Here is a 14,131-nt window from a genome sequence, read left to right on the forward strand (position 1 = left end):
TGAAAGAAAACCTCAATCTGTACTGAGATAACCTGGCTGGGAAGAGAGTGCCTTATACTGCTTGGTCCACTATAATTTACAAGATAATACCATCTAGCATATGATAGGGTAGGCTAGATAGTTGCTGAAATTTGGGGGGAGGCAAGGGAACTAATTGAATATGAATGTTGAGGTACCACGACAAGTTTTTTAAAATGACCAAACATCAACATAAACTGTAATTTTAAAAAAAATTATCGATCCTACCCTAGGCCAGATACTTCATCAGTACATCACATGGCACAATCAAATATCCCATTTAGCTATTTTAAAAAACTGTTTAACATGCATTTCTGGTATTATGATCATGACACTGGTAGCTTCAACGGAAATATAGAAAATATATTACTCTAGAAAACAAATTAAGTAAATAATTGATTTATTATAAAATTATTTAAAAACAACTTTGTCCATTTCTAACCAATGTTAACCACTGTTGAATCATATCCGAAAGCTCTATTGATGAAGAGGAAGTGTGAAAATATATTCTTCTAATAAACAGAGACAAACAAAATATAGCTTGAAAATAAAAACGTCGGAAAATCAGTTGAAAATTTGAATAACATAAACATGAGGAATAGCACTACATTCTTTCATACTTTGTTCACTGACAAAGGTTTTATTGGTGGTTTGAAAAGAGTGTGTAGGTATTGAATAATTATCAAACGTGAATGAGTGGTCAATATCTAGAATGAGACAAAGGCTTACTGTACAGCTTCACAACCATACTAAATGTTTAAACGCCCGTACCATGCTTGAATGTTTAGGTAATAATAATATTCAACACTTCTGTGTTTGTAAGCTTAGCTATTACCAATGACACTAAGTTTTTACACTCGTAGTGCAACCTATATTAGAAAACATTTGTATGTTCTGCTTTACAAAGACAAAACACAACTGTATCATTGATTTTAACTACACAATTTTGTAAATTACAAAGGCACCTGCTTATTTTTTAAATTATAGAATTAGAGAAACTTATTTCACGGAGATATAAACAGGGGAGATATAAATGATGTACATACTCTTAGATTAGAGCTTGATCGTTCCATTGTAGACTTAACTAGCTGGTTTGCGGCGAATGGTTTAAAACTTAATAATTCTAAAACACATATTATGCAATTCCAAACACTACAAAATAAGCAAAACATAATTTTTGAATTACCATATGAAAATGATATTTTAGCTTTTGTCGAACAAACAAAATTTTTAGGCTTAAATATTGATAAAAATTTGACTTGGAAACATCACATTGAAATATTAGCTAAAAAATTACATACAGCTTGTTTCCAGATGTATGTTTTAAGAAACATAATAGATTCTAAAACAAAGGTCATAGTTTATTATGCCATATTCTTTTCCATTATGCAATATGGTATTGAGTTATGGGGCTCAACATCATATGCCTCAACTATTTTTAAGATACAAAAGAAGTTTTTAAGAATCTTATCATTTACACGCAAAAAAAAGTCATGTAAACCGCTTTTTGAAACATATGGAATGTTAACAATGCTTTCACTTTACATTTATAAAATTCTGGTATACTTCAAGAGTAATGCACAATTATTTATAGACAATCAATTTATTCATCAATACCAAACACGTTCAAAAAATAATTTGCAGTATCCAAGACATCGGCTATGCCTGTATGAAAGATCGTTGTACTACATGAGTCTGAGGCTTTACAACGGTCTACCTGCTCATTTTAAAAATATCAAGAGTAAGTTTAAGAAAGAATTAAAAACATTCCTTATAAAAAAGAAATATTATACAATAGAAGAGTATTTAAATGACTGTTTTTTAAAAAGTGACTAGTTTAATTTTAATCCTTAGTTTTACTTTTTATTTTTGTTAGCTAAGAAATGACAATGTCATCTGTTTCACCAGCTTTGCTGGAAATGTGAAATGTTTTATGACAATAAGAATAAAGTGATATTATTATTATTATTATTAGGTATTACTTATAATTTGAGAAAATGACTGCAAATACTGACTCTAGTTTACACTCCTATTGTTTGCAAAAAACGTGTTCCGACCTTTAGACCATTGTCAGCTCCTCGCCACACCTAAAGGTTGAAACGTATTCTATGCAAACAACAGGATCGAAAACATAGGTTAAAGGATATTTGTTTCTAGTTTAATCTGTACTACAAAACTTACATCACTGGGTTTGTAATCAAATACTACTGCAGGGATGAAATGAGAAATACTGTATATATGCAGGTACTGACTGTTACTGACCATGGGTTTGAAGACATGTGAGTTGCGCTGCTGCTGAGACGAAGGTTGTGCTTGTGTAGGAGGTCCTGGTTTCTGTTGACGTTCCTCTCTAGGAGGCGGGGGTAGGGGTCGAGATGGAGGGTGGGGGTCCGGCACCACTGTAACAGAGAAATATTGCATGAGTAATTGGTGTAGACAATTTACTATTTACACTTCGCCAATCTCAACATCGACATAAGTTATTTTTACTTTACCAATTTGAAACTTTACAACTTCAATTTCAGAACTTGTGAAATAGTCCATCTAAAAAGACTAGATAAGACAAAAACTGATTAAAAGTCTCAAATATTGACTAAAACATCAGGTGCAGAGTAAATATAAAATGGTCGACGGTTCCACTCAGTAAGTGCACTCCTAAACACCCTGTATATGCTGAACCAATTATCGATGATGAGGTGTTACAAGTAGACATTTATGTACACTTCAAAATACACCAAAATTGAAGGTAAATGAAAAAATGCCACAGTCATTGTACACAACAGAAGTTTAAAGACAATGCTTCAACACTCATCAATGTTGACAAGGTCAAGCCACTTTTATATAATTTAAGAAAATTAGATAAAAAGAGGTAGGCCTAACAGTTTTTGAACAGAATGAAAAGAGATGTAGACAAATTTATTAAATTTTCATTTGGTGACGTACATGAAGAATGCTTTTAAAAAATTGCCACTGTTTTATTACACCAAGCAAGTGTTTATTGCTGATGAAATATCACAAACATTTTGGTACCGGTATTAAGGATGAATATAGAGCATAATATTAGGGTCCCAAGTTGGAGGGTTTTTGTAAGGATGTCTGGCTTACCTAAATAGGAAAGAGTTCACCCTTGCATAAAATACCTATTTACAAGTATTTCACAGTCACTGACAGCATTTTCAACCAAGAAAAGTTTTAGTTGAACAGAGAGAGTTGTCTTCAGATTCAATTGTAACCATGAAGTGGTTGTTGACAGCGTTGCCGTATTAACTCACTTTTTACCATTTGAATACATAAACATTCATAATATCTAATATAAACACAGAAATTGAGATAATAAAATGTGTACATATTGGCAACACTGTCAACAGATTTTTGATTATCTGATGACAATACTATGTCCAACTCAAATGTTCTTTGGTTGAAAATGCTGTTAGTGACTGAAATCTTGTAATTTCTGGTAATAGTGACAGGTTTTATGGTTTTTGTCTGCCAATGAACTCTTTCCAGTTCAGGTGAACCTGCTATCCTCAAAAAAAAAAAAAAAAAAAAAAAAAACAGCCTAGGAGCAAAGGTAAAACATACTCTTTCAGCTAAACAACCTAAAGCTCAAGGACTCTCTCAGGTTTATGATCACCAAGCCAATTTTATTGTTGGTTCTGTCCGGTGCACTGTAGAGGTTGTGTTTTGTTTACAGTTTGTTTCTTGTCATTTCAGTGATTTAAAACCTCATTTAACCAAATAAAACAATCTAATCATAAAAAATAAATCGTCTTTTAGTGATATAACCAAAGAGTAATGCACAAATCATGAAATTAACCTTAATAGAAACAAAATTTTGTCAACACCAGCGATCAGTGTCACAGGACATGAACTAGACACGAAAAACAAGCTTCAAAATTTACAATGGGATGAGATGTCTACTTGTGTTGTCAAAGCTAGGAGCTAGCATCGAGGGTGTCAGTGAGAGAGGGTAAGATTTTCAAAGATCCCGCATTACATTAAGGGTTTCAACTTTTTCCTTTAACATTTGGACTGATTTACTTAAAAATAATTCAAGATTGCTCAATGAAAATCACATGACATAGGGCATGCCTGGAACTGAACACAATCCTCTTGCATACATGACTTTTTTTAACCTTTCAGTTGGCAGCCCACAAGGGTCTTGAAGGCCTGCGCTTGAGGAATGTTTAGAGCGAAGCAAAATGAGACGGTACAGTACAAGGATAAACTGTGTTGATCAATTTTAAGTGGCTACTTAACCCATAAAACTTCAAATATCTATATTAACCCACCTATAAGCCTCTGAGGAGGTATGGGAGGCCGGGCAGGAGGACCAGGTTCTGGTATTTCTTCTCGCTCTCCTTTCTTGCGGCCGTGGTTGTCTTCTTTAGACTCGTTCTGTGTCAAAGTTCTTCCCTCCTATAGCATACGAAAATATAGTTTTTACTCAAAACAATAATGATGTACTTTTGTATAATTTGATAGGAAAATGAGTTTGAGAGCTAAAACTGCAGTACAACACATTGGCAATATCAGTCTGCAGAGAACAAAATATGGTACAGAAACCTCAAATAAATTTGCCAATGTATACGGTTTTTTAAATGTTAAGTCCGTTTTTTCTCATATCAAAAAATCTTTGGCTAACTAAAAGTAAGTTTGCAAGATTTAAACAAGATGAAAAAAGTTGTGTTTGATATTCAAAGATTTATGATTTGCCCAATTTGACACAAAAAGAAAAGTCAATACTGTTACCAAAAAAATGACAACCTAGATTGTAATGTTGGAAGGTTTATGATTCAGCTCAACTGCCAAGTCGTGATGCCATCAAAATGTATCTGGCAGCTATTGTCCTGATTTGCCGAATAGGAAAAAACAGTTGAGATAAAAACTATTTTCACAAGCAATTTAATTATTTATTTATTTATGTATTGTTGTATTGTTATAACAATTATTTCGTTATATTATTGTTAAAGTTGAGAAGTATTTAATGCATGTTATTTATTGTTATATATTTTATTTATTTAAGATAATTGTTTCAAGCTAGTCTTATATAGAAAGGTAGAGAATAAGTCAAAACAACAAATAGCAGATCATGACAAGAAACAAGGAAAACCAGAGTGTAATATGGAGAAGACTGACCAAGGGACAAAGTTCATTGTTATCTAGAACAAGTTTATCTCTATGAGCTGCAGACAAGCCAATTTTTCCTGGCTTTTGCAGCAAGCTTTGTTTATAAAATATTGTAAGATTTTTGAGATTTTCCAAATAAAAAAATAAAAAATAAAAAATAAAATTATGCAGAAGTTGGAATTTTGTGGAAAAATAAAACCTATATGCCTCAAATCTTTTATTTCTAGCTATATACTGAAACATATTGAATCTTTCCGCACTGTTACGATTATACTGTAATTGTAAGCTTCCTGAATCAAGGAAAGCCTACAGACCTGTATCTGTTGAAAGTTCCTACGCAGAGTGTTGTCACCAGGGGCTTGTACAATACTGCTCGGCTCTCCAGCAATAGCTGGCTCCTCCTCTTCATTCTCACTGCCACTGTATCTGTAGTCTTCACGCTCTGGGGGGAATAGAAAAGTACTCATAAAAACATGCACTGTCAAATTAAGTAATAAAAGCGACAAGGGAAATCAAAAGGAGATCACGGATTCATCTGTAGAAGAATCCAGGGTAGTAGTGTTTAAAGCAAATTGAAAAGTCAAGTGCTTGTTAACGGGCTTTAGTTGTCAAAGGTCTTAGACATTAGACTGAAAATGAACTATCTGATGGAGAGTATCAATTAAGAAATAAGAAAGTAGTTATTCTTTTAAAGTTTTTTTAAGAGGTTGGCGGCCTTTCAACCTTACATTTGCTTGACCATCTAGATCTGTGTGTGGAACGTATCCAGCAAAGCAAGGGGTGAGCCGGTACAGTACGAAGGTGAACTGTACTGATAAAATGTATTGATAATTACAAATTATCAAACAAATTAGTATGTATATCCTATATTTATTTTTTTCATCAACTTCACTAACACTTTATAATTCTAAGACAATTTCCCCCACTTTTGGCATTATGAATCACTTATTTCTTATTTCACCCCAAGCCAATTTTTCAACCTGTAACCAACCTCTATGATAAACATTACTTTCCCAAAACCAGTTTTTCTGATCTCCCAACACCCCAAACCAATATTCTTGACTTTCCCTGATCCCAAAGCAATTTGCATTATTTCTTCTGTCTTCTGACAAAATTCCCTCCCCTGACTTTCCAGGTTTATGGAAACCCTGGCACACTTGAGAAGCTCTAAAGATATAATCTTACAAGCGTCCTACTTCACTCACCTTTCTCCTGTTTGCGCTTCTTGCAGCGGTCAATGTGGTCCTTGAGCTGTATGCGCACATTGCGCTCAGTCGGCTGGTCTCGTATGAACGGATGTTTCAACAGCTGCTCTGTGTATGGTCGCTGATGGTAGTCCTTCACCAAGACTGTCTCAATGAAGCCTGAAGACAAAGACTTGGTTTGTTAGTATAATAAAACTTGTAGCATCTAGGATTTGTTACTAGCCTAGTGGCTTATGTCTTGAACTTTGGTGTGAAAGGGAAGGTTAAATCCACACAAATTTAAAAGTTTTAGGCAATAATCCCTAAAAAAATGAAACTAAAATGGAGAAAAAAGCAATGATAACAAAATTGAGGAAAATTTGAGACACTCATTTTTTTCTCTTGATCTATATTGTGTTAACACGATGTAGGATTATTGTTACCAGCTGAGTTATGAAGTATGAATCATCTGCTATTTGGTTTGTTTACATTATTTGTTTAGTTTTTGTAAATAAATAGTTTTTGGTTGAGTTTACTTTAAATGAGTTTTAATAATTAATTATTCTATATTGGCGACGAGAAAATGCCGAGGAAAACAGACCAGTCTCAGTATAGGAGTGTAATTGACTGTAGTAACATGTCTTGCATACAAGATAGAATGAGCAGATTTTCATTTAAAGAGTATAATAGTGAACAATTGTGGGAAGACTACATAGCTCGTTTTGAGTTGACCTGCAGAGTTAAGGGACTGGGTGGTGCTAACACAGAAGAACAAGCGGCTCGGCGAGATCTTCTATTGGCAAATATCGGAGAGGAGCACCTCAGGGCACTGTCGGACCAGATGTATCCAAGGGCCTGGGAGGAGTGCACCTACGACGAAGTCAAAGAGGAAGCCAACCGGTTGTTCAAGCCTACAAGGACCCTTTTTGCAACAAGGTTTGAGTTCGAAAGAGCAATAAGAAAAGATGGTGAGACATTTATTTTGTTTTATAACAGATTGAAGTCTTTAGCTAGAAGTTGTAAATATGGAGATAGCTTAGATGAACGAGTACGAGATAGGTTTGCAGTAGGAAGCAACTGTCCAGAATTTGAAGTCGAAGTCAGACAAAGATGGCCCGAGGGAGTTAATAACCGAGGTGAGCGTGTTAAGTCAACAGTAGTACTAGAGTTAGCTCAATCTATGGAACGAGCGAGAGAAGAAGTTTCCAAACATTCGTGTAAAAATGAGATTCTTAAAGTAAGTGACAGTAAGGAAAAGAGGAAACCAGAAGTACAGAAATCTACTGGCTTCAATAGGTGTTATAGATGTGGGTTTACACATGACCCTAGTGAAGATAGGTGTCCTGCTATTTCTGCTGTGTGCAAGAAATGTTCAAGGAGAGGCCACTTCGCAAGAATGTGCAAAATTAAACATAATTTTTTCAAGAGAACCGATGGTAATTTGAGAAAAGTAGATGATTCTTGTGATCAAACTTACGATGATGAGTGTAGTTCTGATATTGATGTTAGCGGAACACAAATTAGGTCTGTCAAGAGTAAGGTTCCCAGAGCTACGATAGATGTAGAATTGAACGGGTATAATGTTAGAATGGAGTTTGATTCAAGAGCTCGGGTAAGTGCTATAAGTTTGTCTCTTTGGGATAAGATCAATTCAAGTGGCGAATCTCTAAAAAAGACGTCTGATGTAATCACTGGCTATGGGAAAAATAAGCTAGAAGTCATGGGTAAGGCTTTTGTGGACGTTACTTTACGTAATCGTACTAAGCGATTGCCAGTTATTGTATTACTAGAAGATGATGTTCCATTATTTGGGTTGCCGTGGAGTGTAGCTTTCAATCTTAGTTTGCCTAGGGAAGTAAGGGTTAGGCGTATTGATAATGGAAAGACAAATAGTAAAGAGACAGGCAAGAATGAAGAAAGTTGTAGAAAAGAGTTACAAAAAGAAGTTGTGACATTAACTCAGGAGTTTTCTGAACTCTTTCGTGATGAGCTAGGAACAATATCTGACTCTAATGAAGTTATCCATCTAAAAAGTGGAACAAAACCTGTATCTTACGGGGCACGACGAGTTCCATTCCCCTTAAGGGAGGCAGTGGAGAGAGAATTACGGCGATTAGTACAGGAAGGAGTTTTGGAAGCAGTGGATCCTTCCGAAACACCGATAGAATGGAGTACCCCAACTGTCAACGTAGACAAGGGTGGAGGTAGAGTCAGAATCTGTGGCGATTTTCGTACAACCTTGAATCCAAACATAGTTCCGGAGAGACACCTCTTGCCGACCTTTGATGACTTGACTTCCAAATTAACTGATGGAAAGATATTTTCAGTGATAGATCTTCGAGACGCGTACTTGCAAATGAAAGTACACCCTGAGTCACAAAAGTATCTTACAATAGCAACTCATGTAGGCTACTTTCGCTACAAAAGGTTGCCTTTTGGTCTTTCCTCAAGTCCAGCAAAATTTCAAAGGTACATGGAAAGTTTACTAATAGGACTTAATGTTGGAGTTCTACTTGATGATATAATCATTTCTAGTAAGGATACGACCACCCATATAACCACTCTTAGAGAAGTTTTGAGGCGGCTAGAATCGAATCAAGTGGAATAAGAGCAAAATTGTCAAAATGTAAGTTCTTTCAGAAGTCTGTAAAGTATTTAGGTCATACAATAGATGGGAATGGTATTCATCCCTCCGAAGACAAAGTTGAAACCATAAGACACGCACCAAGGCCAAGAAACGTGAAAGAATTACGAGCTTTTCTAGGGGCACTAAATTTTTATGAAAGGTACATACCTAATCTTCATGCGATCGCTTCAAGCTTGCATAAGCTGACTGGTACGAAGACTAAATGGAAATGGACTGACACCGAACAAACTACGTTCGACAAGTTGAAGAATATACTGTCATTAGAGAACACATTAGTCCCATACGACATATCAAAGCCGATCATTGTTGAATGTGATGCTAGTGAACAAGGGGTGGGTTCAGTGCTGTTACATTTGATGCCGGATGGAACGGAAAGGCCAGTCATGTACGCCTCGAGGACACTAACGGAAGCAGAAAAAAGGTATGCTACAGTTGACAAGGAAGCACTGGCGTTAGTTTTTGCCGTGAAGAAGTTTAGACAATACCTCAGTGGAAGACATTTCAAGGTGAGGACGGACCACAAGCCACTTGAAAGAATATTTGGAATGCATCGAGATCTTACCAAAGTAGTAAACAACCGCTTGGTTCGTTGGGCTTTGTATTTAATGGAGTATGATTTTGAGATCCAGTACATCAAGGGACAGGATAATTGTGTGGCTGATTTTTTGTCTCGGTTTTCACTCAAGACACAAGAAGTATTAGATCCAGATGAGAGAGAGATTCGAGCATTGGTTCAGGAGAAAATTGACGTAGTTTATCAAAATCATGAACTTGTAAGAGAGTATAAGAAAGACCCAAATATGAAGAAACTTACAGACTACCTGGAGCATGGTTGGCCAAAAGATACAGAAAGCTTGCCATCATCTATGAAACCATATTGGAATAAGAGAGAAGAGCTGACATTAGAAAACGGCATAATCATGCGATTAGGAAGAATTGTGGTGCCACAGATTTTGAGAGAAAATGTATTGAAAGAACTCCACAAAGGACATCCTGGAATAGAGGCCATGAGATCCCTATCAAGGTATTATGTTTGGTGGCCTAATCTGAATAAGGATGTTGAGGTTTATGTCCGTAGATGCCACCCTTGCCAGAGTAACCGATCATTTGACACAGAAGTGCCTCTATATCCTTGGAATGTGCCAAGTGATCCTTGGGAGAGAATTCATCTCGACTTCGCAGGTCCATTTGACAACCGATTCTGGTTAGTAGGAATCGATGCTTACTCAAAATGGGTTGAGATCGAAGTTATGGACCGTACGACAACTGCTGCTCTTGTAAATAGATTAAGGACTTGGTTTTCGAGGTATGGTATTCCTAAAAAAATTGTATCCGATAATGGCACCCCATTCACGTCCCATGAGTTTAAGACTTTTTGTAAGAACAATAACATATGTCATCTCACATCAGCGCCGTATCATCCAAAAACCAATGGTTTAGTGGAGAGGATTATCAGAACCTTCAAGAGTCGATATAGTGCTTGCAAACAAGAAGGTCTCAGTTCATCACTTGCACTTTTACAAGTGTTGCTTGCGTATCGAAACACCCCACAAAAGACCACAGGACAACCACCATCAGTCCTTTTCTATGGTAGAAGATTACCAACAGCTTTGGATAGGTGGAGGTGTAATAGCAGAGAGAGAATAGAAAATCAAGTGTGGCGACAGAAGTACTACCACGACTTAAAATCCAAACCAAAGGAGTTTTCTGCCAAACAAGAAGTGTGGGTTCAAAATGAAACGAAGAAGGGCTGGAGACCAGGAACAGTACAAGAAAGGACGGGAGAGCTGTAGTACACAGTTGTAGTTGGGGGAGATGTAAAGAGAAAACACGCTGACCAGCTGAGAGCAAGAGAAGGTGCAACTGATCCACCTCAATGGAAAATGCAAATGGAAACTGAAAATGATGATGTACATAGTTTCGGAAATTCAGCCTAAATTGGGTGGGGAGAAATGTAGGATTATTGTTACCAGCTGAGTTATGAAGTATGAATCATCTGCTATTTGGTTTGTTTACATTATTTGTTTAGTTTTTGTAAATAAATAGTTTTTGGTTGAGTTTACTTTAAATGAGTTTTAATAATTAATTATTCTATACACGAGAAAATCATTTGGTCACATTGATGAAAATTATTAATCAAGTGATTATTTTGCATCCTCTAGTTTAACATTCAGTATGGTTCTAGCAAAAAACGCACTGAATATCCCTAACCAACCCCTAAATATTGAATAATAATGCAATAATTAAAGTATTTGATTTTTCAACTAAGAATAAAAAAACTAAGTAGTAATATTAAACTAAAAAAAACCCGCCGCAGCAAACCTGCAGACTAAGCGAATTTCCATGTACCTGATTGGATTTACACTAAAAATGTCTCCTTAAGAATATCACATTTATTCCCTATTTAAATAACATTAGTTTAACAAATTACATTGAATTGAATTAACAAGTACTTAGGTTTGCTGCAACAGGGAGGGTAAAAAGGTGTTTTATCTAAAATGTAATAGTTTAGTATGAAATGAATGCATTTTCCAAATTTGATCAAAATATTTTCATAAACAAGCAAACTACAACAGTTTACTTATTCTCCATAAGAATAACATGGGAATTTTAAATTTACAGATTTTTTGAATTTTCTCCGTAATTATTAGGCGCATAATAACACTTCAATATACTAAAATTTGTTTTTTTAAGCTCTACAAAATGGTTTGGAAAGAAATTGCTACATTTTAAGTTTTTAGGGTCAAAAATTGGAAAAATCAATTTTTACCCCATTAAACCCCCCATAAACCCCTGTTCCAATAGTCCGATCATGCTGGTTCGCGAACTCGTTCGAATAAACGTAGGTTTACACGTTTGTACCAAATTTCATCAAAATCGGATGATTTTTGCTTGAGTTATGGCGCTAACGGACAGATATATAAATATTTAATGAATTTGAATGGATGGGGTTTTTTGGTCTCTAGGGACCTTAAAACGAAAAAGTAAATCGGTCCCCGGGTCCAGGTCTTACCATGAGTACTACGGTAATAGCTTATTCCCTATAGGGGAAATTCGCTAAAAAAATTATGTAGCACCTCATAAACAATTTAAATTCTCTGGTTGGCCAAGTAGGATGGTTTCTGGGTCTGGCATGATTGCCGTTATGCAACAAAACTAATGATGCCTTCTAACAAAAGGTCAATGTTTGAGTAACAAGATCAGAGTTTGGATTGTTTCACGGAGCTTACAAAACCGTCAAAAATTCCAATGTAGTAAACATAAATAAATGGCATGCTAACACCACCACATATGAAAATAGTCAACCATTTTCACATTTTCAGTAACAAACCATGTTTATTTCATCCACATACCATGGAACTTCTTAGCCCACTTCTTGGACTTGAGTCGTGGTGGAGGGTTGCGGGGGATGAGGAACAACGCCCTCATGGGATGCAGGTCACACAGTGGGGGCTGAGACTCCGCCATCTCTAGGGCTGTAATTCCTGCACAAAAACACCTTGCGATTAGCCTCAGATTAATACTGTGATCTAAAATGAATCTATGAACTTGGCTGAAGTTAGAATCATTATCACCAATGAAAGTTACAGACAGTTAGTAACACATAGAAAAGTTTACAACAATTCTTTTGCAATAAATGCTTTGTAATTCTTTCTTCAGAAAATGCCATCTGTGAGGAAAAACCAAACATCATTATACAGTAGAGAATAGATTATTCGAAATAATAGGGCATTTCTTCGGTTAACTGATTTTTTTCAGGTAATGTAGCAGTAACCGGTGCAAATTAGAAATTACTATGAGCTAATGAAAGTCTTAAAAACTTTTGTATTAAAAAAATAAACTCTATAAAAATGTCAAATGAGGATAAATTTTGAGTAAAACTATATAAAAAAAAAGATTAAGCTGTAGTAATAGACTAAACAAAACCATAAGTTGTTCCAATGGCTGTAAGTGGTTCTGGTTAAAGTATAAAGAATTTCCAAACAAAAACTAAAATTCAAACAATACAAATAATATTTTGTACATTCTTTATAAAAAGGTTGAACTGCTGCTATCAGACTGACCTAAACTCCACAGATCGCTCCGGTTGTCGTAAGTTGCGTCTGGGTTCTCATCACAGGCGATCACCTCGGGGGCCATCCAGTATGGCGTTCCGATGAATGTGTTACGTCGTCCGATAGTGCGGTCCAACTGGGCAGAAACTCCAAAGTCCACTGCAACAAAACAGTGGATATTGCTGAAGAGAATGAACGGGTTAACACATTGTTTAAATACAGTAGACTCCCTCTTATCCGGACATGGGTTTAACCGGACGATTTTCTTCGTCACATCGGTTTAACAGCACTAGATCAGCAGGAAGTGGACGGTCCTGAAACGACTGTTCTTGTGGGAAATATTTGAGACCAGTGATCACGTGTCTAAATACAATGCTCTCCTAAATTTAAGTCAAATACTGTACATTATGTATTTAAACGGTCGGTTTGACATGAAAAAACTGTTATCCGGACTGGCCTCGGTACCGAGGAGTCCGGATAAGAGGGAGTCTACTGTAACTTGGAAATGAATTGAGTTTCTAGGTAAATAGATTTAATAAACTCACCAAAAAATGTTGAAATATCACATGAAGCTTGTAACTATTTTGCAAAAGGGTCTCCAAGAACTATGGTTTGAATGTCAAATGTTGTAAAACACCAGATAAAATGGCCACATGTTACTGACACATGTTATTGAAGAATACTTTCAAGATTTGTATAAAAAGAAAACTCAATTAATGCTTGGGGGAACTTGTATATTTCTAAAGAAAATGTTTAAGATAGGGCAACATTTGTTGATAAACAAGTCATCTTCGATTCAGGGAAGTAGTTTAGTACAACAATAATTCCTATTAAAAAGGTATTTTTTCATCATTGAAAGTGATGGACTGATCTGTGTGAGTAACTCATTCAACAATGTTCTTTTTTATTCAAAATTGGCTTTGGCTGGTCCATATGGATGGGATATATACTTTAGTAAGTCATAGTAACAGCCAATGGCCTTTACCCTGTTCCTAGGCTGACCTTTTTTTGTTAGATCACTTTACTTTTATTCTGTAATTTAATCTCCTTTAGGTCATTTTGTTAATTGTTATTTTGATTAAGTGTTTTATTTGGTA

The 14,131-nt window shown here is 35.7% G+C and overlaps 1 protein-coding gene across 4 annotated transcripts in view; it reads right to left on the reverse strand.

Moving 5' to 3' along the window:
* The window catches only part of LOC128993521 (misshapen-like kinase 1), a 72,327-nt gene that overhangs the window by 32,920 nt on the left and 25,276 nt on the right, over positions 1-14,131 (reverse strand). For all 4 annotated transcript variants that reach the window (XM_054417481.1, XM_054417483.1, XM_054417482.1 and 1 more), the window contains exons 6-11: positions 13,044-13,193; positions 12,333-12,464; positions 6,354-6,512; positions 5,463-5,590; positions 4,311-4,437; positions 2,281-2,417 (exon numbers count right to left, since the gene is read on the reverse strand). In XM_054417481.1, the coding sequence (XP_054273456.1) occupies positions 2,281-2,417; positions 4,311-4,437; positions 5,463-5,590; positions 6,354-6,512; positions 12,333-12,464; positions 13,044-13,193 (833 nt within the window). The remainder of the gene's footprint in view (positions 1-2,280; positions 2,418-4,310; positions 4,438-5,462; positions 5,591-6,353; positions 6,513-12,332; positions 12,465-13,043; positions 13,194-14,131) is intronic.

Source organism: Macrosteles quadrilineatus, unplaced genomic scaffold, assembly GCF_028750875.1.
Source record: "Macrosteles quadrilineatus isolate MER2022 unplaced genomic scaffold, UCM_ALF_1.0 Scaffold_4__1_contigs__length_99947679, whole genome shotgun sequence".
Taxonomy (NCBI): Eukaryota; Metazoa; Arthropoda; class Insecta; order Hemiptera; family Cicadellidae; genus Macrosteles; species Macrosteles quadrilineatus.